The 24873-nt window shown below is 42.6% G+C and overlaps 1 protein-coding gene across 1 annotated transcript in view; it reads left to right on the top strand.

The window, feature by feature from the left end:
* Positions 1-218: 218 nt before the first annotated feature.
* CALN1 (calneuron 1) overlaps positions 219-24873 on the top strand; it is a gene marked incomplete at both ends in the record, with an annotated part of 419834 nt that continues 395179 nt past the window's right edge. Inside the window, one exon of the mRNA XM_080940491.1 lies at positions 219-341. Coding sequence (XP_080796617.1) covers positions 219-341 — 123 coding nt within the window. The remainder of the gene's footprint in view (positions 342-24873) is intronic.

The following is a 24873-nucleotide window of genomic DNA, read 5'->3' as shown; positions in this document are numbered from 1 at the left end:
AGTACTATAATTATATTTCTGGTGCCACGATTGTGTCTGCCATTGTCCTGTGTAAACATGGAAGGGCAGGTGTGAATTATTTAGGCAACTGTCTTTGAGTAAATAACCACTCGGTACTGTTTCGGGCAGTAAGTTTCTGTCAACTCCTTGCAGAGTCTCAATGTCTTCGCTGATGCTCCTTTGATGTACATCTCTGACCACATCACCCTGGACCCCCGATGCGGCTGCCTGAGCAACCTGGAGATGGGAAGCCTGAGAATGACACAAAGGGGGACCAAGAAACCCCCGAAAGGGGAGAGGAGCCACGGAGAAGCCTGGCCCCTGACTTCCCCACCTGGCAAGTCTCCCCCCAACCCCAAATCCCTGGATCTAGATTGCTTTGCACCTCCCAGGTAGGGGAGTGGGGGTGGGGTCTGAGAGCCTGTGATGCCCAGGGTCCAGGGGAGAGAGGAGAGTCTATGAAGAGTCCACGTTGGGGGCGGGGAGTGGGGGGCTTACCGAAGGACGAGCTATCCATAAGGAAGCAGAGTTTATATGGATTCTGGAGGTGGTGGGTTTCCATGGACTCTGAGATTCATGCTCAAGGCAAGAGGGTGTGGTTGCAAACTCACTATCAGTAATGTGTTTGGGAGGGTGTGGGTTGTTATGAAACAGATGTAACTTGCAGAACGCAGAGCAAGAAACAGCATGGAGACAGAACCTTTACATGGGTCACTTTAATTAATTCTCAAAATATTCCCATGAGGACTTTTAAAGTGTGTGTGTGTGTGTGTGTGTGTGTGTGTGTGTGTGTGTGTATTTACGATTTTGTGTGTATTAGACTAGTGCTATATAGGTCCTTATTAGGGGATTTTGGGCAAGTGTTCTACCCTTAGCTCTTCACCAGTGATAAGACAAGTAAGTGCTTCATCATGAGCCACACTCTCAGCCTCTTACTGGGTGTATTCTAGACAAGTGCTTTACCACTGAGTCACAGCACCAGATCCTAATTGGGAGATTCTAGGTAAGTCTCTGACCATTGAGCCACACTCCCAGCCTCTCACTGGGGGATTCTAGGTAGGTACTCTATCACTGAGCCACGCCCCAGTCACTCACTGTGGGATTCTAGGTAGGTGCTCACCACTGAACTATACCTTAAGCCTTCTTTTTTTCTTACTTTAAGACGTGGTTTCACTAAGTTGCTCAGGCTTGCCTTAAGTCCACTCAGTAGGCCAAATACTCTTCCAACTCAAAATCCTCCTGCTTCCGTGATGCCCAGAGTAGCTGTGGAGTCTGCATCACCAGGCCTAGCTATGTAAGTGCATTTTTACAGGTGAAAAGGGTTTAAAAAAAGTACTAAGGAACTGGCCTGAGATTCCCATGGTCAAAGGAGAACCCAGAATTCCTACCCAAGCCCCTCTGAGGTCAATCATGGTCTCCTTCGCCACTTTTCATCTCTTTCATCTGCTCCCCCCACTTCCCCCTTCTCCAGCCTTTTCTCTTTCCTTCTCATCTCTTCTTTTTTCTCCACCCCTCCATTTTCTCCACCTCCTTTTCAACCCTTTTCCCTGTCTCTTCTTTTTCTCTTCCTCCCCCTCCTTCCCCCCTCCTTCCCCCACCTCTTCCTTCTGCCCTCTCTCTTTTCCTTTCCCCTCTTCTTCCTCTTCTCCACCCCCTCTTTTTCTTCCTCTTCCTCCTCTCCCTTCTCCTTCCCCTCCCCCATCCCTCTCATCCCTCTCCTCTCTCCCCCCTTTCCTTTCTGTTCTTCCTGGCCTCTCTCTGTATACAGAATAGGCCCATTCAGGATGTGGGGGTCTATCTGTTATCAAGTCACAGGACTCCCTGAGTTTTGAACTTACTCTTTTTCTCTGCTCAGGAGTCCATCCATGCATGGCTGTGAAAACTCAAGACTGTTTTTGTATAGATGGAGATTTCTAGATCTGTGTGACACTGGCCTCAAAGAGAACAACAGTACAGTGAGTTCTTTACATTGGTCTGTTCTGAGATTATGTCTCCAAGGCTCTTGCTAATGGACTCTCTTGCTCTTTCCATCCTAGCTCATATTGGTGGTGGGGAATGTTTATGGTAGAAGAGGGAGGGGAAATATTTTGGGTGAGGTAGTTCTTGATTTTCAGCGGTTTCCCCAGAGTTGTGGAAATATAGGCACGGAGGGTATAGGTACAGGATATTGCTTGACTCTATCTAGATATTAGAACCTTCTTCAAGGTAGCTCATTGTTTGAGAAATCAAGAGCAGGGGCTGAAGAAACTCTTTGTTAATATGTAGGGCAAACTCTCCCAAGGACTCTGAACTCGAAGCAGGAAGTCTTCATAAGAGAGGGTTCCTGGGTGCTTGAGAAGTTTGGCTAGGTATTTAGTTACTTTGGTATTTAGTTACTTTGATTTTTAGTTACTTTGGTTTTTAGTTACTTTGGTGTTTAGTTACTTTTGTATTTAGTTACTTTGGCTCTGGCTGTGACAAATACCCAACAAAGAGAAACGTCAGAGAAGGATGATTACTTCAGCTTGTGATTGGAGGAGCTATGGCCCACCACGGTGGGAAAGACATAACTGGTAGGAGTCACATGGCAGTCACTGTAGGAAGAAAGAAATATGAATGGTATTGTTATAGCACCTGTCCTTTTATTCAGTCTGGGACCTCATTCTTTGGGACTGTGCACCCCATAGAAGATGTGAATTGGCATGCAGAACAGACTCTCAGGCCATCTGCCACCAGAAACAATGGAGATCCAGGGACACAGGCCTGGTGAAATGGTGCTTCGAGTAGCCAGGGAGCAGAGAGGTCTGTGCCGAGCACTCGGAAAGTGCGCCCCCCCCCCCATTGGTTCAGGGAGCAGGAATCCTGCCTTGGGGTTTCTGTTTCTACCTGGAGGCCCATGTGTGCAGAACAGGTGCTCAGGGCATCTGCCACCAGGAACAGCAGAGATCCAGGGACACAGGCCAGGTACACGGGAGAGACGAGAACCAATCATTGACTACAAGACCACTTATAATCACAGACAACAAGATGGCAAGAGGAAAGCGAAAGAACGTATCCCAGGGAAACCAAGACAACCTGGCAACCAGAACCCAGCTCTCCCATCACAGCAAACAGCGGAATGCCAAACACTGCAGAAAAAAAAAGACTCAGACCCGAAATCAGACCTCAAGATGATGATAGAGATCCTTAAACAAGAACGGGAGGAAAAGCATAAAGAAATAGAAGCTTTTAAAGAGGAAACAAGAAAAACACTCAAAGAACTCAAAGAACTAGACGAAAACAGAACCAAAGAGATGAAGGAATGGAAGAAGGAATTTAAAATGGAAATGGAAACAATAAAGAAAACACTTAAAAGAGACAACCCTAGAGGTAGAAAACCTAAAAAAGAAATCAGGAGTCACAGATGCAAGCATCTTCAACAGACTACAAGAGATGGAAGAGAGAATCTTGGGGGCCAAAGACAACATTGAAAACATAGACAAAACAGTCAGAGAAGATGCAAAAACCAAAAAGCTCCTAACCCAAAATGTCCAGGAGATCCAAGACACAATGAGAAGACCAAACCTAAGGATAATAGGAATAGAAGAGGGTGAAGAATATCAACTAAGAGGCATAATAAATATCTTCAACAAAATCATAGAAGAAAACTTCCCTACCCTTAAGAATGAGATGACTATGAGCATAAAACAAGCCTACAGAACTCCAAATAGGTTGGACCAGAAAAGAAATTCCTCCTGACACATTATAGTTAAAATGCCAAGTTCCCAAAGCAAAGAAAGAATACTAAAAGCAGTAAGGGAAAAAGATCATGTAACATATAAAGGCAGACCAATCAGAATCACACCCGATTTCTCAACAGAGACTATGAAAGATAGAAGATCCTGGACAGATATCATGCAGACCCTAAGAGAACACAAGTGTCAGCCCAAGCTGCTATACCCAGCAAAACTCTCAATCACCAAGATATTCCAAGACAAAACTAAATTTACACAATATCTGACCACAAACCCAGCACTACAACGAATTATAGGTGGAAAACCCAATACACAGAGGGAAACTACATCCTAGTAAAAACAAGAAAACCAAAAGAAGAAAGACACACAGGCATAATTCTACCCCCGAAAGCAAAAATAGCAGGAAACAGCAACCACTATTCCTTAATATCTGTTAACATAAATGGACTCAATTCCCCAATAAAAAGATATAGGTTATCAGACTGGATACATAAACAAAATCCAGCATTTTGCTGCATACAGAAAACTCATCTCAGAGACAAAGACAGACACTATCTCAGAGTAAAAGGTTGGGGAAAAAAACCTTCCAAGCAAATGGCCCCAAGAAGCAAGCAGGAGTGGCCATTCTAATATCGAATAAAGTAGATTTTCAACCAAAAGTTATCAAAAAAGATAAGGAAGGACACTTTTTACTCATTACAGGGAAAATTTGTCAGGAAGAACTCTCAATCCTTAACATATATGCTCCAAATACAAGAGCACCCATATTCATAAAAGAAACCCTACTAAAGCTTAAAAATACATTGCACCCCACACAATAATAGCGGGAGACCTGAACACCCCACTCTCACCAATGGACAGATCATGGGAACAGAAACTGAACAAGGACACAGTAAAACTAGCAGAGGTTATGAAACAATTGGAATTAATAGACATCTACAGAACATATCATCCTAAAACAAAAGAATACACCTTCTTCTCAGCACCTCATGGCACCTTCTCCAAAACTGACAATATAATCGGTTACAAAACAAGCCTCAATAGATATAAGAAGATTGAAATACTCCCATGCATCCTATCAGATCACCATGGTCTAAGGATGGTCTTTAATAACAACAAAGACAACAAAAAGCCCATATACACCTGGAAACTAAACAATGTTCTATTAAACGATAGCAGGGTCAAAGAAGAAATAAAGAAAGAAATTAAGGATTTTCTAGCATTTAATGAAAACAAAAACACAACATACCCAAACCTATGGAATGCAATGAAAGCAGCACTGAGAGGAAAACTTATAGCTCTGAGTGCCTCCAAAAAGAAACTGGAGAGAGCATACACTAGCGACTTGACAGCACAGTTGAAAGCTCTAGAACAAAAGGAAGCAGATACACCCAAGAGGAGTAGACAGCAAGAAATAATCAAACTCAGAGCAGAAATTGACCAAATAGAAACAAAAAGAACCATTCAAAGAATCAACAAAACCAAGAGCTGGTTCTTTGAGAAAATTAACATGATTGATAAACCCTTAGCCAGACTAACTAGAGGGCAAAGAGAGAGTATCCAAATTAACAAAATCAGAAATGAAAGTGGAGACATAATAACTGAAACTGAGGAAATTCAAAAAATCTTCATATCCTACTACAAAAGCCTATACTCAACAAAGCTGGAAAATCTGGAGGAAATGGATAAATTCTTAGACAGTTACTAGATACTAAAGTTAAACCAGGACCAGGTAAAACATCTAAATAATCCCATAACACCTAGAGAAATAGAAGCAGTCATCAAAAGCCTTCCAACCAAAAAATGCCCAGGTCCAGATGGGTTCAGTGCAGAATTTTATCAGACATTTATTGACGACCTAATACCAATACTCTCCAAACTATTCCACAAAATAGAGTCAGATGGAACACTACCTAACTCGTTTTTTGAGGCTACAATAACCCTCATTCCTAAACCACACAAAGACCCTACAAGGAAAGAGAACTTCAGACCAATCTCTGTTATGAACATTGATGCAAAAATACTCAACAAAATCCTTGCAAACCGAATCCAAGAACACATCAAAATGATCATTCACCATGATCAAGTAGGCTTCATCCCTGGGATGCAGGGATGGTTTAATATATGGAAATCCATCAACGTAATCTACCATATAAACAAACTCAAAGAAAAAAACCACATGGTCATCTCACTAGATGCTGAGAAAGCATTTGACAAAAAACCATTATGCTTAATCTTTACACACCAAGAAAACTTTGACTAATTCCAGGTTACATCTTGTTTTACGTGTACTTTATGCTCATTGTAACTAGTAAGATCTTAATGCACACTGTCAAACCTTAAAAAAAACCAAGTACTGACAAAAATGTATTCGTATACTTTTATGCAAAAATGCTTAAAATGTGTACATTTATCTTTGTTTTTTAAAATAAAGTTGTTCAATTAAAAAAAAGATGTGAATTTTTCCACCTTAAATATTCTTTTCCCTTTGTATCCCAGGCTGATATAAAACTCACAATCCCCCTGCCTCGTTCTCCTGAGTGCTGAAATTGCATCTGTATATCCCCAACACTACATACTAAGTTTTTATATTATGATTTAAGTTGCCACCATTTACAAGGGTGATCCCCTAGAGAGCTAGCTGTCCTGACTTCGTATGGGTGCTGGCTCCTTGGTTTAGGGGCTGAAAACATGTTCTTCCATTTCTGTCCATGTAACACCATTTTACTTTCATTTCTGTGGCTGTGATAAAACACCCCAACAAAAACAACTTAGGGGAGAAGGGTTTGTCTCAGCTCACAATCCTTGGTTCAGAGTTCATCATTGTGGAGATGCTGAAGAGGAAATTTAAACAGACATATTACAACCACAGCCAAGAGCAGAGGAATGAATGTGAATAGGTTTCTCCACTCTTATTCTGCCCAGGACCTCTGCCTAGGGAATTGAGCTGCCCACAGTAGGTTGGCTCTTCCCATAGCCATTGATGCAAATGATCCCTACAGGTGTGCCCACAGCCAATTTGAACTACATAGTCCCTCACTGAGACTCTTCCCAGGCAATGCTAGGTTGTGTCAAGTTGACAAAGCTGACTATCAGAGAATTGGTTTTGAGTGATTCCTGGGTGGTCAGTAGTGCAGACCTTGAAAAGAATGAAACGACCCTACCCTGCCCCCCCAAAAATCTGGGCAGAGAGATACACAAATAGCTTTGACAAAATACTGCTTAGCAAACAGCTCCACTTCTAGAGTGGTGCTGTAGGCCAATCTGAAGGAAGCTGTTCTCTCTGGGGAGAAGTGGATGCGTACTATTGATATATAAGCTAAAAATAACCAATCTTCCAAACAAAGTGTTTTTAGTTTTTTGAAATGAAAATGTGTAGACAAAGCAGGGATCTAGAATGTATGAGTCATTAAATTGCTGACTCTCAAAGCAATGGAGATTCAAAGGGCACTTTCTCTCTAGTTCTCCCTCCCACCTCTGTTCTAAATAGCTTTGATAAAGAGTCTCTTCATAAACAGGTCCCACAAACTGCCCCATGGCCTTATGGTCCTACACAGCAAGAGGCTGAAGGAACTCAGCTCCTTCTTGCTTGGTTGCTAAGCTGGCCTCGGTTGCTAGGCTGATGTCAATGACTACAGTTGCTCCTTGGGGGTCCACTCTCATCTTTCCTCTTGTGTCTCCCTTTCCTCTATCAGTATGAATCTATCATATTGATTTCTCCATATGAGCAATCAATCATGCATTCATTTCCTCTGCTCTTGACTGTGAGTTTAACATGACAGTGTGGGGCTCCACAGTCACTACACTGAGTGCCGCTCTCTCCCTCCCCAGTGTTTGGCTCAGTGGTACCAAACTCATCAGAACTAACAAGGATGCTGTGGCATGGAGCATCTCCAAGGAAGCTGTTCTCATGGGAGTGCGTGTAACATAAGGCACTGGAACAAGATGAAGCATCTCTGACTCATCCTTGAATTGTATTAGAAGGACTAGGTCTGGACAGTGGAGTGTTTGTGGTGTGTGTGTGTGTGTGTGTGTGTGTGTGTGTGTGTAGGACAGAGGACAATGTTAAGTGTCATTACTCAGGAGCTGTCTCCTTGTTTTTTGAGACAGAATCTCTCACTAGCCTGGAGCCTGATGATTAGGCTGGGCTGGCTGACCAGGGAGTCCCAGAAATCTGCTTGTCCTTGTCATTGCCAGTACAGGAATTACAGGCACATGTCACCAAACCTGGCTTTTTATGTGGGTGCTGGGGATCAAATTCTAGTTCTCATGCTTGCAAGACAACAACCATTTTATTGACTGCACTATCATTCCCTTTCCTCATTTCTCTCTCTTCCTCCTTCCCTCCCTCCCTTCCTCCTTCCCTCCCTCCCTTCCTCCTTTCCTCCCTCCCTTCCTCCTTCCCTCCTTTCCTCCCTCCCTCCCTCCCTCTCTCTCACTCTCTCTCTCTCTCTGTGTATATCTGCCCATTTATTTATTTGAGACATGGTCTTGTGCATCCTATGCTGACATCAGATTTTCTATGTGTTATGTAGTCAAGGAGGACCTTGAACTTCTGATCCTTTTACTCCCAACACCCCTCCCCCCAAGTTCACCATTGTGGAGGAAGTTATAGCAGTAGGGGTTCGATGCAGCCAACTAGTCATATTTTCTGCTCAGCCAAGAGCAACAGCTTACTGCTCGGTTTGTTTTCTCTACTTAAAATTCAGCTCACAGGTAGGGAGTGTTGTTGCCCATATTCAAGGTGGGTCTTCTCACTTTAAAGAACCCAACTGAGAAAGTCCTTCACAGATGTACCCATGGCTAACCCGATCCACACCCTTCATTGACTCTCCCCTCCCAGGTGATCCTAGGTTGTATCAAGTTGACTGTGAAAGCTAATCACCACAGTCCCTATTTCCAACAGACAAACAGAGCTGATATTTTTCTGGTCACATGCTTTTTTTTTTTTTTATTCAGGCATCATTTAGATCTGTATGGATGTTGGAGAGGAAGAGACGAATAATGGTTTCCCTATCAGCTTACAAGATCATGAGGGAAATGGATTAAGTTTATGTATTAGGGTCAATCTAAGATCAGGGTGTGTCTGCAATCTTATCCAGAGATGACATACACCTGTGTATGTGTATGTCTATGTGTGTTTGCATGTTTGCATGTATGGGAACATGTGTGTGTTCTGGTGTGCATGTATGTGAGTGCACATGCTTATGGAGGCCCAAGGCTTCTGTCAGGAACCATACCAAATTGCTCTTCCATACTATTCTTTGAGGTAGGCTCTCTTAATCTAAGTAAGAGATCATTCATGTATCTGCTTTGCTAGTTAGCTTGCTCTAGGAATACCTGGTCTTCATCATCTAAGGTTAGAATTACTGGAAGGCTGCCACACTCACCCAGAATTTATGTGGGTCCTGAAATCTGAATTCTGTTCCTTGAGTATGCTTGGGGGGGCATCTCCCTGCCCCTAACAAGATTCTTTTCTACTGTGTAGAGTGGTGGTTTAAATATGCTTGGCCCCTGGGAAGCAGCACTATTAGGAGGTTTGGCCTTGGAATAGGTGTGGCCTTGTTGGAGGAATTATATCACTGTGTAGGCAGGCTTTGAGGTCTCCTGGTGCTCAAGCTCTGCCCAGTGCAGAAAAGATCCTTTTCCTGGCTGCTTGTAGAAGATAGTCTCCTTCTGCCTGCTACTGGATCAAGATGTAGAACTCTCAGCTCCTTCTCCAGCTCCATGTCTGCCTGGATGCTACTATGTTTCCCACCATGATGGTAATGGATCTGAAACCTCTGAAGCTGTAAACCACCCCCTATTAAATGTTGTTCTTTTTAAGAGTTGTCTTGGTCATGGTGTCACTTCACAGCTATGAAACCCTAACTAAGACATATGGTGACTTAGCTAACCAAGTGCCCCCATTGATGTCTCTCATCGTCACCTCTCTCATTCTCTCTTTCTCTTTCACCCCTCTGTTCTTTCACAAGCAATAGTGCAATGACCATCTTTGTAAGTCTATCCTTATGAACGTGCGCATATATACTAAAGATAAATTTTCTAGAACCAAAATATCTGGGACAAAAACAAAACAAAACAAAACAAAACAAAACAAAAAGCAAGCAAGCAAACAAACAAACAAAACCCCAGCATCCACTGGGGCTGTAGAGTTAGCTCAGTAACCTGCTTGTCATGGAGGCATGAGGACTTGGGTTAAATCGCCAGTTCCGACATAAAGCATGGTTCTGTGGTACATGCTTATAATCCCAGTGCCAGAGCTGCGGGAATGGGTGAATGGATTCGATCACCAGTCAGGCTCCTTAGTGAGCCCTGGGTCCAGTGAGAAACAACAACAACAACAACCACAATGGTGTAAAATAATAATCACAGGGTAAGAAGGCTGGCAAGGTGGCCCAGTGCATAAAGTCACATACTGCCAAGCCTGGTGACCCGAGTTCAGTCCCTGGGACTCACATGGTAGGAAGAGAGAACTGACTTGTACAAGTTGTTGTCTGACCACCACATGAGAGCCAGGACGAACTCATACACACAGTAGACAAATAAATGTCATATAAAAATGAAAATGAATTAAATATGGTGGATGGCACCTGTGGAATGATGTCTGCCCTCTACAGGCATGTGTACGTGAGCATGCTCACCCCAGCGTATGTGTGCATCCAAACATGTGAATGTACAAACTACTGGCATCAACACACACACACACACACACACACACACACACACACACACACACACTTTCTTCTTTTGCTAACTTTGTCAAATTGCTCTCCAGAGCAGTTGCACTGGCTCATCAAAGGACAGGGCTTTTGAGGACAGGGGACACAGAAGTGGAGAGGCAAGTGACTAGAGAGAGGAAGTACTTGAATTTGCTTGTTAATGGAGTTGATCACGGAGGAAATGAGTGCAAACGCTCAGGGTCAAGAGCATCGTCCTCTGGGAAGCACAGAACTGCAGGTGCAGCCAAGGCATGATTCGTCATCCCCACAGAACTCGTGACAGCTGATCTAGACAGAAAGTCGAAATTGTCCTTCTACCGTACCCTAAATTCTTTGACCCTGGGCTCACCAAAGTCTTTCTTTTACTCCTGGTTCACTTTTTATTTTTTAGATTTATTTTTATTTTTGAATGATGCGTCTTTGTGGGTATGTCCACATGAGGACAGGTGTCCTCTGAGGCCAGAAGTGAATGCTGGAGCTGAAGTTACAGGCGTTTGTGGACAGTCTGGTGTGGGTGCTGGGAACTGAACTCGGGTCCTCAGTGAGAGCAGCAATTTCTCTTATTAGCCAAGCCAGTTATCCAACTTCAGTGCATTAAAAACTTCTTGATCCATTCTTTGATAATTTCACACATGTATTGATCACATGTTAATCATTCCAACCTCTACTTCTTCTTCAGCTCTGACCCCTCCCTGATAACCCTGCCACACCCTCTTCTCGATGTCATGTCCTCTTTCGTAGGCCACTGAGTTTATTCAATGTTGTCCTTATGTGCATGGGTATGAGGTCATCCACCTGAACATAGACATCTCAATGAGCTGCTTCCTGGAAGAAAAAGGACCCATGCCACCCTGGCATCTTGCTACTGCCAAAGCTCTTTAGCTAGAGGCAGGTCCAAGAACCTATGCTGCAAAGCAGATCAGCTTGGTCTTCTGTGCTGTGCATTCCTGTGTGCAAGGGTCTCATGTGCTTAGAAGATGACTTTGCAGCAGTCTGACCTCTGGCTCTTACATTCCCCCAAAGGAAACTCAGTTTCTACCTCATGATTCTCTTGTCTGACCCCAGGCTGCTACCATCACTATGTGACTTAAAAGTTGGGTGGATTCCTTTGAATAGTATGGAGTTTGAAGTGCGTGTTTCAGTTTTTGCCCTAACTGAATGGGGTTTAGTAGCATCTTAGTTCTTTGTGGCTTTAGTTCAAGTCTATATTTGGGAATCTGGGAGTCACTGTCCTCTCTCAATATGTAGTGACAACCAAGTCACCCTCCTTTAGTGTTGGTGAGCAGGAGGGGCCAGTTTTCTTTACTGAATTATAAACTTATCCCATTAATACCTGAGGGGTGTGTGTGTGTGTGTGTGTGTGTGTGTGTTACAGAGAGAGGGGGGAGGGGAAAGGGAGAGGGAAGAAAGGAGGGTAGGAGGGAGAGAGAAAGGAAGAGGGAGAAAGATTTTACCAGACCTAGGACTAGCTCGAGAGTTTCAATGTAGGGAAAATTATAATGTACCAAGAAATATTGGTAAGCTGACTATTCTGGGATCACACGCCTGAAATCCAATACTCTGAAGGTGGAGGCAGGAGGATCAGGAGTTCAAGGTAACTTCGATACATAGCAAGTTTGAGGCCAGCCTGGGCTACACGAGACCTAGTCTTAAGAAAACAAAAGTAAAACAAAGCAAAAGGAATCTTGTTAGAATCAGAAAAAGAAGGGGTTTTGTGGCTCTTTTAAGGTATGGATTTCTTTGTCAAGTCTAGGGAGGCCTTTGAATTATGTCTTCTAAATGCAGAGTAGAATATTTAAGGTAACAGCAAAGAAAATCAATTATAGACTTGTGCTGTCTCCAAGCGTGTGGCACAGTAAGGCATGGGAGTCTTCAGTGGAGCATTAACTAATGAGACGCAGGACTGGGCATGGCCGCATCACACATCTGAGAAGCTGTAGAGCTAAGAGTAAACAGTATTTAAAGATAACTCGTGGCTGAAAGGCAATGGGAAAATAGTAGTAGCAACATCATAGGTGTAACCACCAGTCCTCCTTCCCTTCCCCCACTCTTCCTTCCCCCACTCTCTCCCCTCCTTCCTCTCTCCTCTCCACCCTCCACCACTTCCTTCCTATGATCTTTCCTTCCTCCCTCCCGTTCTTCTTTCTCTTCTTCCCTTCCTTCTCTCTTCCAGCTCTCCCCCGTATAGAGACTCTTTCTATGTATGTTTCAAACTTATCATCCTCCTGCTTCAGTAATTGAGAGCTGGGGTTACAGGTGTGTGCCACCCCACTATCTGATGGGTATCTTAGTCACATCTAGTCTTCCTTAGGAAACATGACCCACAGGAATGGTCTCCTTCTGACTCCCTCTGACCTCCAAAGAATTCAACAAACTCCCCAACAGTTGACCAGAGTTATGGTACTTTAGCGTGTATTAAATTGGATGCTAATTCTCCTATATTTTGGTTTTCTGAGACAGAATTGTGTAGCCCAGGCTAAGTAGCTGAGGATAACTTCAAACTCCTGTCTCCAACTCTTGAGTGCTAAGATTATAGTCCAGCATTCTATCTGGTTCAGTCTCCCTTTTAGTTGATATCTGGTCAAGCACTTCTTAGGCTAAGATTTGACTTCTTAGAGACACACAAGACTTAACGGCCAAGATTTGTGGGCAAAAGTAACACGTGTATTGTACCATGATGGGGGAAACTCTGCTCTTTGAATTGTTTTTCATCAATATGAAGAACATCTCCAGCAATGTTTAATTCCAATGTACCACAGATATCTCAGCCTCTTCTTACACATTTCTGGCCTGTTTTTATTTCTGGTATGTATGTTTTTGCATGTGCACTCTCGTGGGTGGGTGCCCATATTCATACACCTGTGATGTCTGAGGTCAGCCAGAGGTGACATCTCCCTTGCTTAATTTTGAGATAGGGCCTCTCACTGTCTTGGAACTCATCAGGTAGGTGAGCTGGCTGTCTGCCAAATCCCAGAGGTACTCTCTCTCTCTCCATCTCCCTATAAGGAGGATTACAAACGTGCACCACCATGCTCAGCTTTTTTAAATGTAGGTTGCAGTGATCAAACTCAGGTCCCCATGATTCACAGCAAACACATTACTGACCGAGCCATCTCCCCAGACCCTTGTCCTGTTTTTTTTTTTTTTTTTTTTTTTTTTTTTTTTTTTTTTTTATTAGAGAATGGGATCAAAGGCCAAAATCTGGGTGCTAGGTGTGCTTGTTGCTATGGGACAATTATAACTTCTAGGCCTTCTAAGCTAACAGGGCCAAGAAACATGAATGTATAGCCAGCTCCACATATATACAATCCACACAGATTTCTACATATAGCCACCCTGACCTAAACACTGATCTGCGTTGTTTCCTATTCCACCATTGCATGGGTCATTCTAGAATCCTCTCTCTCTGCTAAACTATAAACTCCTACTCCATCACAGAGCAATTTGGCTCCGACCACTCACCATCCATTTACTTAATGAGGCCCAGTATATCCACAGTGTCTGGAGAACTGTGACGTCATCGACCCACAGGAGCTGACTTCACCAACTGCGCATCAACTGCAGTGCTCATGCCCAGTGTTCATCGCATTTAGCTTTACACAGCGGGTCTGTTTCCAAAGCTATTTAAGCTTCACTGTCTTCCTGCCATCTTCAGTGAGGTCATTTTATATGCTTGCAGTACAAATGAACTTGTTTCTCTTTGGATCCTGTCCTAGGATTTGTTTGAGCTCTTAAATGCTTTATAATTTGTTAGCTTCTAGGGGAGTATTGTCTTATGTAGCCCAGGCTGGCCTCAGTCTTTTTAGCTGAGGATGAACTAGAACCAGCGATCTTCCTGCCTCTGGAATCACAGGCTTGCATCATCATGGCCCTTCAGCCTTAAATTGTTGCAGGATATTTGATCACACCATGAGCCCTAAGATTGTGTTATTTACTGAAAAAAAAAAAAAAAAAAAAAAAAACCAAAAAACAAAACTGTTTTTAAGTTGTGATGTGGCTCAAGAGTGTTCTGCCTGAATACTGTAAACAGAGTTAAATAAAGTCAATCACAGGTCAAGAGGCAGAGCAAGCGACGGGTTGTAAGGAAGTAAGCATAGGGTCGTGAAGTGAAGAGAGAGAGAGTAAGAGGGGGTTGGGAGGACAGGTAGGAGACACACAGGAAGTAGAAGGGAGGGACAGGGACAGTCAGTTTGAAGGAGTTTTTTTTTTTTTTTTTTTTTTTTTTTTTCTTTAAGATGGTATGAGATGAGAGAGGGTTGTTCTTGGTGGAATATCAGCGGAGGAGGAAGGTCAGCTGGGCGCTTTCTCTGCCTCTCTGAGCTTGCAGGCTTTCATCCCAGCAGCTGGCTCCCAAGTCTTCAATGGTAAAATCGAATGATTGAGATTTTGTTTAAGAAATTTAATTACTTTTAGTCAATTAATTAATAACTTTAAAAATGTGCAGTTGTTCTAGTAAATACTGGTGCCGTTTGGTGACCTGAGAAAGGACTGAGCTTTACCTAGTCCCAGGATTTCTTTGTCTGTCTGTCTGTCTCTCTTGTTTTGCCTTTTCCATGGTTTCACTACAGTACATAGCCTTTGCAGACTGGCTCCTTAAATATTTATTTACTTTATTTTTCTGAGGATGTACATGTGAGTGACCGCAGAGGCCAGAAGAGGGCTTTGGCTTTCCTGGACCAAAGTTACAGGTAGTTGAGCCACCCAGCATGGCTGCTGGGACCCGACCTAGGTCATCTGGAAGAACAGAAAGTGCTCTTAACTGCAGATCCAATCTCTCCAGCTTTAAACCGACTACAGACATTTGTGATCCAGGGATGCCTTTTGTGCCTTGTTTTTGTGCGTGTGTGTCTGTGTGTGTACATTTAGTCTTTCCATGTGTGAGTGTGGTATGTGTGGGGGGAGAGACTGTTCAGAGGACACTCACGTTTGGAAGCCAGAGGGAAGCATCAAGTGTCTTCTGTTAGTCTCAGTCTATTCCACAGAGACAAAGCTTCTGGAGCTTGGCTACAGTCTTAGCCTCCCGTCTCTGCCTCCTGCAGTACTGGAGTCATAGGTACATACGACCACCTTGGCTTTTCCTGTTCTGGGAGTCTGGACAGTGTAGCAAGCTCTTCAATTCCCAGAGCCTTCTCTTCAGCCTGAGTCATGACTTTCTGGCTCTCCGTCTTTCTTCCTAGCCTCTGAGATGTCTATACAGTGTATTTTGATCCTATATTTTCATCCTTCCCCCAACTGCTCTCAAATCTCACCCAATCTTCCTTGCTCATCCAAGTTTCTTTCCTTTTTAATCCCCCCCCTCATTTATTTTTGTCTTTGGTTTATGGTGCAGTTTATACTCGTACGGCAGTCTGCTTATTTCTCATCTCCTGTCTCATCCCTCTATGATTTCGGAAGTATGCCACGGTAGGCGCTGGGGTTCAGACTCAGGCTGTTATGTTTGTAAGACGCCCCCGATTAACCGCAGTGGTGAGTCTTTGCATCCTTCTCTGGTCTCACCCAGGTTGGAATTATGCATTAGGAACTGGAATTGATGTTTAAACAATTGAGCAGCAGGGCCGGCTGCTGTACCCCGCCTAGCTATTTTGCACCTACCCCCTCAAAAGTGACACTATACATGTGGGCGAAAACTGTGACAATAACATTGTTTGTTTTCTTTCCACCGATCTCCCGGGTAGGAACACTTTTTCCAGTTTGAAAAGATTTTTATTTGTGTATATATGTCATTGGGTATGTGTATATGAGCAAAGGTGTCTACAGAGGTCAGGAGGTATTGGATCCCTTGGAGTTAGAGTATAGATGAGTTGAGAGTTGCCCTATGTGGGTACTAGGAACTGAACTTCGGTCCTCTGTAAGAATAATAAGTGTTCTTAACCACTGAGCCATCTCTTCAGGCCCCAGGAACAAATTTCAGAACACACCACTGGATGTGTCTCTAAGGGTGTCTCCAGAGTGGTTCAATGGTAAAGGAAAGGTGGACCCTGAATGTGGGCAGCACCAGTTCATGGGCTAGAATACCACAATGAGTAGACAGAGTGTGGTGGTTTGAATAAGAATGCTCCCCATAGCCTTATAGACTGCTTAGTCACTAGGGAATGGAGCTATTGAAAGGATTAGGAGGATTTGAAGGCATGGCCTCGTTGGAGGGGGTGTATCACTAGGGGTGGGAACTGATGTTTCAAAAGCCCATGCCAAGCCTGCAGTCTGTCTGTCTGTCTGTCTATCTATTAGAATATAGCTATCAGCTACTGCTCTAGCACCTACCTGCATGCTGCCAGCCCCCACCCCCAAAGATGATTGGATTAAATCTCTGAAACTATAAGCAAGCCCACAATTAAATGCTTTCTTATGTAAGACTTGCTTTGGTCATGGTGTCTCTTCACAGCAATAGACAGTGATTAATACAAAGAGAAAGAGTGCTGAGCACTGGGAATTTCTTTTCTTGGAGGTGAACAAGCAGCCTTCATGCTCCTATGACCACTATGGCTCAAAAACATTTGTAAATCTAATCCCAAGGAAATGGACACTCTCTCTGGCTTCTCTGGGTACCAGGGCCACTCCTGGTGCACAGAAGTACATACAGGCAAAACACTCATATACATAATTTTATAGAAAGAGGAAATACAAATAGCAAGTGCTTTGGGCAGAGTGGAGCTACTGGAATTATATTAAAATTTAAATTTAATAACAAAGTTAAAATGTTAATTTTCATTGTTAACTCGACTGCATTTAGAACCACATAGAAGATAGACCACTAGATGTGTCCAGCGAGGTTTAACTGAACCCCGAATGTGGGCAACACCCTATTCTGGGAGGGGGATATGGAATGTTCCAGTTGCTTTATGTAACAATTTGGCATATTTTCACATAGTCAAACAAACATGTATCTGTTTTATCTCAGGCTTTTCATTTCTAGATATTTAACTAATTTAAATAGCTAAGATATTTAGCTAAACAACTGAATGTGTGTGTTCATACAGAGACTCTAACATGACTGTTGATTGCAAGTTTATTTGAATAATTTAATTTAAATCATTAATATAACACTCTGAAGGCTCAACTGCTCTCTTTGTTTCAGCTCCCAGTAGCAAAAGTCCTGAGAAAAGCAACTTCAGGAAGGAATTTAAAAAGCTTTTAAACACTTAATTTATGTATTTATTTTTACATCTGATTTATTTGTATGAGGGAGGCACACTACCCCAGCACACATATGAAGACAGAGAGATGGCAGAAATCCATTCTCCCCTTCCACCATGTGGGTTCCAGGAATGGAACTCAGGTGGAGAGGTTGGTAACAAACACTTTTATCTGCTAAGCTAGTGTGATGGCTCCTAAATGTTGTTTTTTAATTCGAGCATATGTTAATTATGTATAACAATAGGCCTCGGGCATTTTCATATAATTCTATACTGTGGTTAGATCATATTTGCTCCGTTGCCCTCTCTCGTCCCTCTCCCACTGGGCTAGTCTCCCTCTTCTGGCTGTCCCCTCACACGTCTGCTTTCTCATCTTTGTGAAGGAGTTACTTCTACTCAGGCTTTCAGGGGGTTCAACACTTATGGGCCTGTGATAAGGCTGTGCATCAAGGTGGCTGGGGCAGGGGTAGAGGCTGCTTACCTCACAGTGTAATGGGAGGAGGGAGGAAGGGAGGGAAGGGAAAAAGGGGAGGGAAGGGAGAGAGAGAAAGAGAGCAAAAGAGAGCTAGAGTGAGAGAGAGAGAGAGAGAGAGAGAGAGAGAGAGAGAGAGAGAGAGAGAGAGAGAGAGAGAGAGAGAGATTTGTGGGGGACTTGTCCCCAGTAACTCTTTTCAGCTAAGCTTCACCTCTGGAAGTTTCCAGAACTTTCCAGGATTACACTTCCCACTATATCTCTGTACAGAGATAAGGAAACTAGGGTAGCAGATGTGGCTCACTTGGTAGAATGCCTGCCCAGAGAGCAGTAATCCCAGCAATGAGACGGTAGAGGCAGGAGGATTTTAAGTTCAAAGTCGTTCTTGGATACCTATCCAGTAGGAGGCCAGTCTGGGATAGATAAGACCTTCCTTCAGTCCCCCAAAGAAGCCAAATAATGGGCTAGGGTTGTAGCTTAGTGTTAGATCACCAACATTGGGAGGGGCAGACAAACATGGACATACAAAAATCCATGTCCCCCAAATTCCAATTGTCAAGATTCTTGCAGGTGAGGGGAGACAACTGGGGAGGTGAAAGGAAGGATTAACAAAGGGATATAGACACATTTGCCATCTGATGTGATATGAGGTATATACACAGACAAAGCTTACTAAATTGGGAGCTGGGGCTCAGTTGGTAGAGTGTTTACTAGCATACCTGAAGCCCCATTCCCCAGCAAGCAGATGCCAAGGGGATGCAATACTTGGGAGGTGAAAGCCAGAGAATCAGAACTTCAAAATCATCCATTGTGTCTGCGTATTTGTCTGTATGTGTGTGTACATGTGTGTATGCATGTATGTGTGTGTTTGTTCATATGTGTGTTTGTGTGCATTTGTATGTATGTGAGTATATGTGTGTTTGTAAGTATGAGTGTCTGCTTGTGTGTATGTTCCTGATTGTATGTATGTGTGTATATGTGTTTGTTTCTGTGTATATGTGTGTATATATGTGTCTGTGTGTATGTGTGTGTACATGTATGTGTCTGTGTGTATACGTATGTATATGCCCATGTGTGTATGTATGTGTACGTGTTTGTATGTATGTGCATGTGTATGTTTGTATGTATGTGTCTGTGTATATGTGTGTTTGTATGCATGTATGTATGTATGCATTTAGTTTGAAGCAGTCTAGAACTTTGCATGCAGTTTATTGTATTTCAATAATCCTCTAATAAATTCATTTCTTAAAGTGAATTTTGGGATTAGCTTCGGCAATAACAGAATCAACAGAAATTGCCCAGCACTTTAGCCTTTGAATAGATGGCATTTTTCACTTTATATATATATATATATATACTCAAGTTCACTAACAGTCTTTTGGGAGAAAAATCTATCTATTGCTTCCCAGTGCTTATTTTTTATTATTTAATTGTTTTGCTTCCTCACTTTTATTTATTTGCCACCTTTTCAAAAAGAGAATTGTTTCATTTTATTTTATGTGTATGTATCTGAGTGTATATATGTAGTGTATATATGTACATGCAAGCAATGCATGTGGAGAAGTGGAGAGAGCATTAGGCCCCTGGAGTTTACAACATGTGGTTGTGAGCCACACTTTGTAGGTGCTGGGAACAGGTGCTCCCGACTGTAGAACCATCTCTCTAGCCAGAGATTTATTTTATTTTTAAGTGCGTTTATATAACAAAGTTTAGTCATTTCCACCCCATTCTCCTGTATCCTCCTGTGGTAGCAAACTCCTCCTGTGGGTTTGGGCCCCATAGATTCATGTGTTTGAATGCTTGATCTATAGGGAGGGGCACTATTAGGAGGTGTGGTCTTGTTAGAGGAAGTGTGTTGCAAAGGAGGCAGGCTTTGAGGTTATATATACTCAAGCTACACCCAGTCACGGTCTCCTTTTTCTGCCTATGGATCAAGATGTAGAACTCTGGGCTCCTCCAGCACCAAGTGTGCCTGCATACTGCCATGCTTCCCACCATGCTGATAATGGGCTGAACCTCTGAACCTGTAAGCCAGTCCCAATTAAATGTTTTTCTTTGTAAGAGTTGCCATGGTCATGGTGTCTCTTCATAGCAATGAAACTTTGAGCAGGACAGCTCTTCCTCTCTTTCCCATTAGACTCCCTTCTGCTTTCATATTTTCTTTTTCTGTGTGGTCCATTGAGGTTAGAATGACTTGCTTGAGTGTGGTGATGGGGGTGTCTATTTATCAAAGGCTCTGAGAAAACTGACACTTCCTCCCCCAGCAACCATTAACTGCAATAATCCCTTGGTGGAGCCGTGGGTTCTAAAGAGCTCATCTCCTGTCCTTGATGAAATATTAATGGTGCTTTGTGCAGATAACCACAGCTACAGTGGGTTCGTGAGCACAATGACTATGTTGCTTTCTGAAGACATCTTTTTGGTGTGTATCTCCCCATCTTCTGGGATGAAGCTTCTCTGATGAAGGCTAAGAACAGTAGACTCTTTGAATAAGAATGACTCCCGTGAGCTCATATATTTGAATGCTTAGTCATCAGGGACTGTTTAAAAGATTAGAAGGATTAGGAGGTGTGGCCTTGTTGGAGTAGGTGTGGCCTGTTGTAGGAAGTCTGTCACTGTGGGGCAGGCTTTGAGGTCTCAGATGTTTAAGCTAGACCTTGGGTTGCTTTCACGTCTGCTGCCTTTGGATCAAGATGCAGAACTCTTGGCTCTTCTTCTGCCTGCATGCTGCCATGTTTCCTGCCATGATGATAATGGACTGAACCTCTGAACTGTAAGCCAGCCCCAATTAAGTGTTTTCCTTTGTAAGAGTTGCCATGGTCCTGGTGTCTCTTTACAGCAATAAAACACTGACTAAGACAGCCACTCCCCACCAACGGAGGCTTACAGGACTATATTGACTCTGGTGACAGGGGTTGCCTTGACCTTTTTTAAAGTTTGTTATGTATAAACACCAAGGTGAATTTGTCTTCATTATTCTTCTCTCATACAATTTGTGAAGATCCACCCCACCCTGTGTTTACAGGCTGTTCACTACTGATGTGGCGTGTTCTCAGTCCATGCCATCATTAATTTATCCAGGCTAATATTGATGGGCATCCATGTAGTTTCCAGTTTGGAGCTATTCTCAACAGCACTGCTGAGAATACTCTAGGACATATTTTTGTGAACATTTGAATGCCTTGTTTATTAACTATTTTTCTAAGAAAGAAATTTCTAGGCCATATGCACACACACAACCCCCCCATATACACATATGCTGTGTATAACTTTGAATAAAAGTTATTATGTTAGACAGGCTGTTTTGAAATTTGATTTATGTCTTGGGATGTAAAAAAATATTATTCACCAAGAATTTAATACATACATACAGCGTATTTTGATTATATTTACCCTTCTTCTGATCCGCACATGCCATCTCCCCAAATCATGATCAACCTACCAGGACAATACTCCTGAAAAAAAATTAGCAGCTATCACTAAGAGCCCAGAGGGGTAGGGGCTCATGAACTCTCCTGCCCTATGCTAGAATGCCAATGGGTTTGATCTTGTGCCGTGGCTCCTGTGAGTTCATGAGTATAATGAGGCTGTCACGTTCAGAAGATGCCATTTTATATCAGCCCCAACCCCCAACAGTCTTCAGCTCTTACCGTCTTCTCTGATGTCCCTGAGTCTTGGGGTTTGTGAAATATTCCTCTCATTATGGGTGAGAGCTCAACTGTCCCTTCCTCCCTGTACCCTGACCAGTGGTGTCTTGTGTTGCCTTCCTTCCAAGGCAAACACAAGCTTCTCCCTTGTGGCTGAGAGTTACGCTCATCAAAGAGGATGCAGAGGACACATTCAAGGGGAAATTTGATACTAAGTCCATTTTGCAACGTAATAGTAGTAGGCTGGTCCCTGAGGCCTCTGAGCTCCACAGCCATGGGTTCTTGGCCAGATTCACAGTTGACATTTGATTTTATACGTAAATGAGTAGCTGTTTTCTAGTGTTACTCCCTAACACTTATTTTTTATTTTATTTACACTTGTGTGTTTGTGCTCATGCATAAGCAGGTTTATGTGTGTACACATACACGTAAAAACCAGAGGACAACCTAGGGTATCGTCCTTGTCAGAGCTGTGTACCTCCTTTGAGACAGGGTTGTTCAGTGGCCTAGAGCTCACCCAGTAGTCTAGGCTGCCCAGCCAGTGAGCCCCAAGAGACCTCCTCATTCTTCCTTTCTGGATTACAAATGCATACAACCAGGCCTATCATGTCTATGTGAGTTGTGGTGATTGAATTCAGGTCTTGTTTATTGCAAGGCAAGCATCACATAGACTGAGTTAGCTCCCCAGCTCAGTGATAGTGTTTCTTATGTACACCTACTGTACTTTAATGACTCAGTCAGCTATCAATGGTCAGTTTCTATGGCTGAGTTTTCACTAAGATTAAAAACCACCACAGTCTACATTTATAGTCCTCATAAGCACATTTTTGTTCAGTAACTATACTGTATTTATGACAACTGGGGTTATGTTGCATTTGTGTGTGTGTGTGTGTGTGTGTGTGTGTGTGTGTGTGTGTGTGTGTGTGTGTGTAACTTGTAAATGTCAGTTCTGAGGATGAAACTCAGGTCATCCAGCTTGGTGGCAATGGCTTTCTCCTGCCAAGCCTTTTCACTGGTCTTATGGTCCATATTGAATTGGAATTGCTGGATTTCATAGACATTAAAGATATCAATACCCAGTGATGGTAAATCTTGATTGTCAAGATGGGATTTGGAGTCACCTAGGAGACACATCTGGGCATGCCTGTGGAGATGTTTCCAGGTTGAGTTAACAAAAGATGAGGACCCACTTTGAATGTGGAAAGAAGTCTGCTGAGCACCAGCCTCCATCTCTCTGCTTTCTGACCGTGGGTGCCATGTGAGAAGCCACCTCATCTGCCATGATTGACTGTACCTTGAACTGTGAGCAAAAAATCAAACTACTTTCCTTAAGTTACTTCTTGACAGTTATTTTCTCACAATGATACATGTAAGACATGCACATAATTTTTCAAAAAAGATTTATTTATTTATATAATGTATATGTGTGGCTGTCTCAGACACACCAGCAAAGGGCAATAGATCCCATGACAAATGGTTGTGAGCCACCATGTGGTTGCTGGGAATTGAACTCAGGACCTCTGGAAGAGCAGCCAGTGCTCTTAACCACTGATCCATCTCTCCTGCCCCAGACATAAACATAATTTAATTTCTTTTTTTGAAACAATGGCATACATTTGGCCATTATTTTCTAAGAGGATACATGTTCATATATTCTCATATTGGATTTTCTCCATAGTTTTAAATTATGCCAATCTAATAAGGTATCTTAATCTCTTATATTTTAATAGTTCTATGACTATTAGTGATTTTTAGGAACAAGTTTACTTTTCATTTATATGTGTGGCCAGTGTTATATTGACTTTTTTTCACACTGGCATTTATTTTGTCTGTTTGAGACAGGATCTCAAGTAACCTGGCTGGCTTCAAAGTACTTCTGTAACAGAGGATCTGATCCCTTGAACTCCGGATCCCTCTGCATTCATTATCTGAGTGCTGGAATTACAGAGAGGGAGAGAGATAAAGAAAGATGGAGTAGAGAGAGAAAGAGAAAGGGCAGGAGAATAAAGGAAAAATAAAGATTGAAAATGAGAGAGTGTCCTTCCCTTTTGGAGATTACATTTCAAAAGGAGATATAGAACCAGATAATAAATTCCAAGTATTAAATATTTTCCCTGAGTTAAAATTTCCTGAATTCCTCTGACCATTATAGACAGATCCATAGTTTTAATTGCCATAGTTAATGTATATTTAATACCAAGTAAAACTCACTCTTCTACCTTCATAAATATTGAATCTTGCAGGTAAACTTTAGAACCTTTTGATCTGATTCTAATATAAATGTCTCGGTTTCCTCTGCTGCTATTATAAAATAACTGACAGAAGCAACTTAAGGGAGGAAGGATTGACTATGGCTCACAGTTCAAGGGTATAGTCCCTCACGGTGGAGAAGGTAGTGCGAGGCTGCTGTCCATGTCCCATCTGCTGTCAGGAAGCAGAGGAAGGCAACACTGGTGCCCAGTCCACTTTCCTCCATTTTATTCAGTCCAGGGCCCCAGCCCATGAGATGGTGCTACCCACTGAGTATTACCATCTCTGTTAACTCAGTCAGGATAATTCCTCATAGATGCGCCAGGAGGTTCATCGCTCATGTGGCTCTAGATATCATTAAACTGACAGTTACCATGGGCCACAACAGATTCCCACTGGGATCCCAATTGGCATCATTTTGAAGTTAATTTAGGGAGCTCTGCTATTGCTTTAGAAAGATTAACAACAAGGTACGCTCCTTTGTTTCCTTTTCTTTTATTCCAGGGTCCTTTTATGTATCTTAAGAGAGTTTTAAATTTCTGTCCATACAGACTGAACATTTTATTTCTGTTGCAAATAAAAGAAATATCTTGGCTTCCAATATATTTCATACCTTGTTATTTTCATAGGGGAGAAAGGTATTGATTTTGGTACACACATATTTTTGTAACTTGGTATTTAAGTGCATTCCCATATGATTCCTAATAGTATTCCAATTGATTTCTTGTTAGGTTATTTGTTGCAGAATGGTACATTCTAGAAATCTCCATGGTTGGTTGCACTTTTTGCCCAGTCTAAATGACTCTGTCCTGTTTAATAACACCTACCTTGAATTACATTTGTCTGATATTTACATCATACATTCCATCATCTTGTTATATGATGTAGTTACATTAGTTAGTCTTTCTCAAAATATTATGCCTAGTTCAAATTAAA

The sequence above is a fragment of the Micromys minutus genome, assembly GCF_963924665.1.
Source record: "Micromys minutus genome assembly, chromosome: 29".
NCBI classification, from domain to species: domain Eukaryota; kingdom Metazoa; phylum Chordata; class Mammalia; order Rodentia; family Muridae; genus Micromys; species Micromys minutus.
The sequence above is the reverse complement of the archived record's forward strand: the minus strand, read 5'-3'. Positions and strand labels throughout refer to the sequence as shown.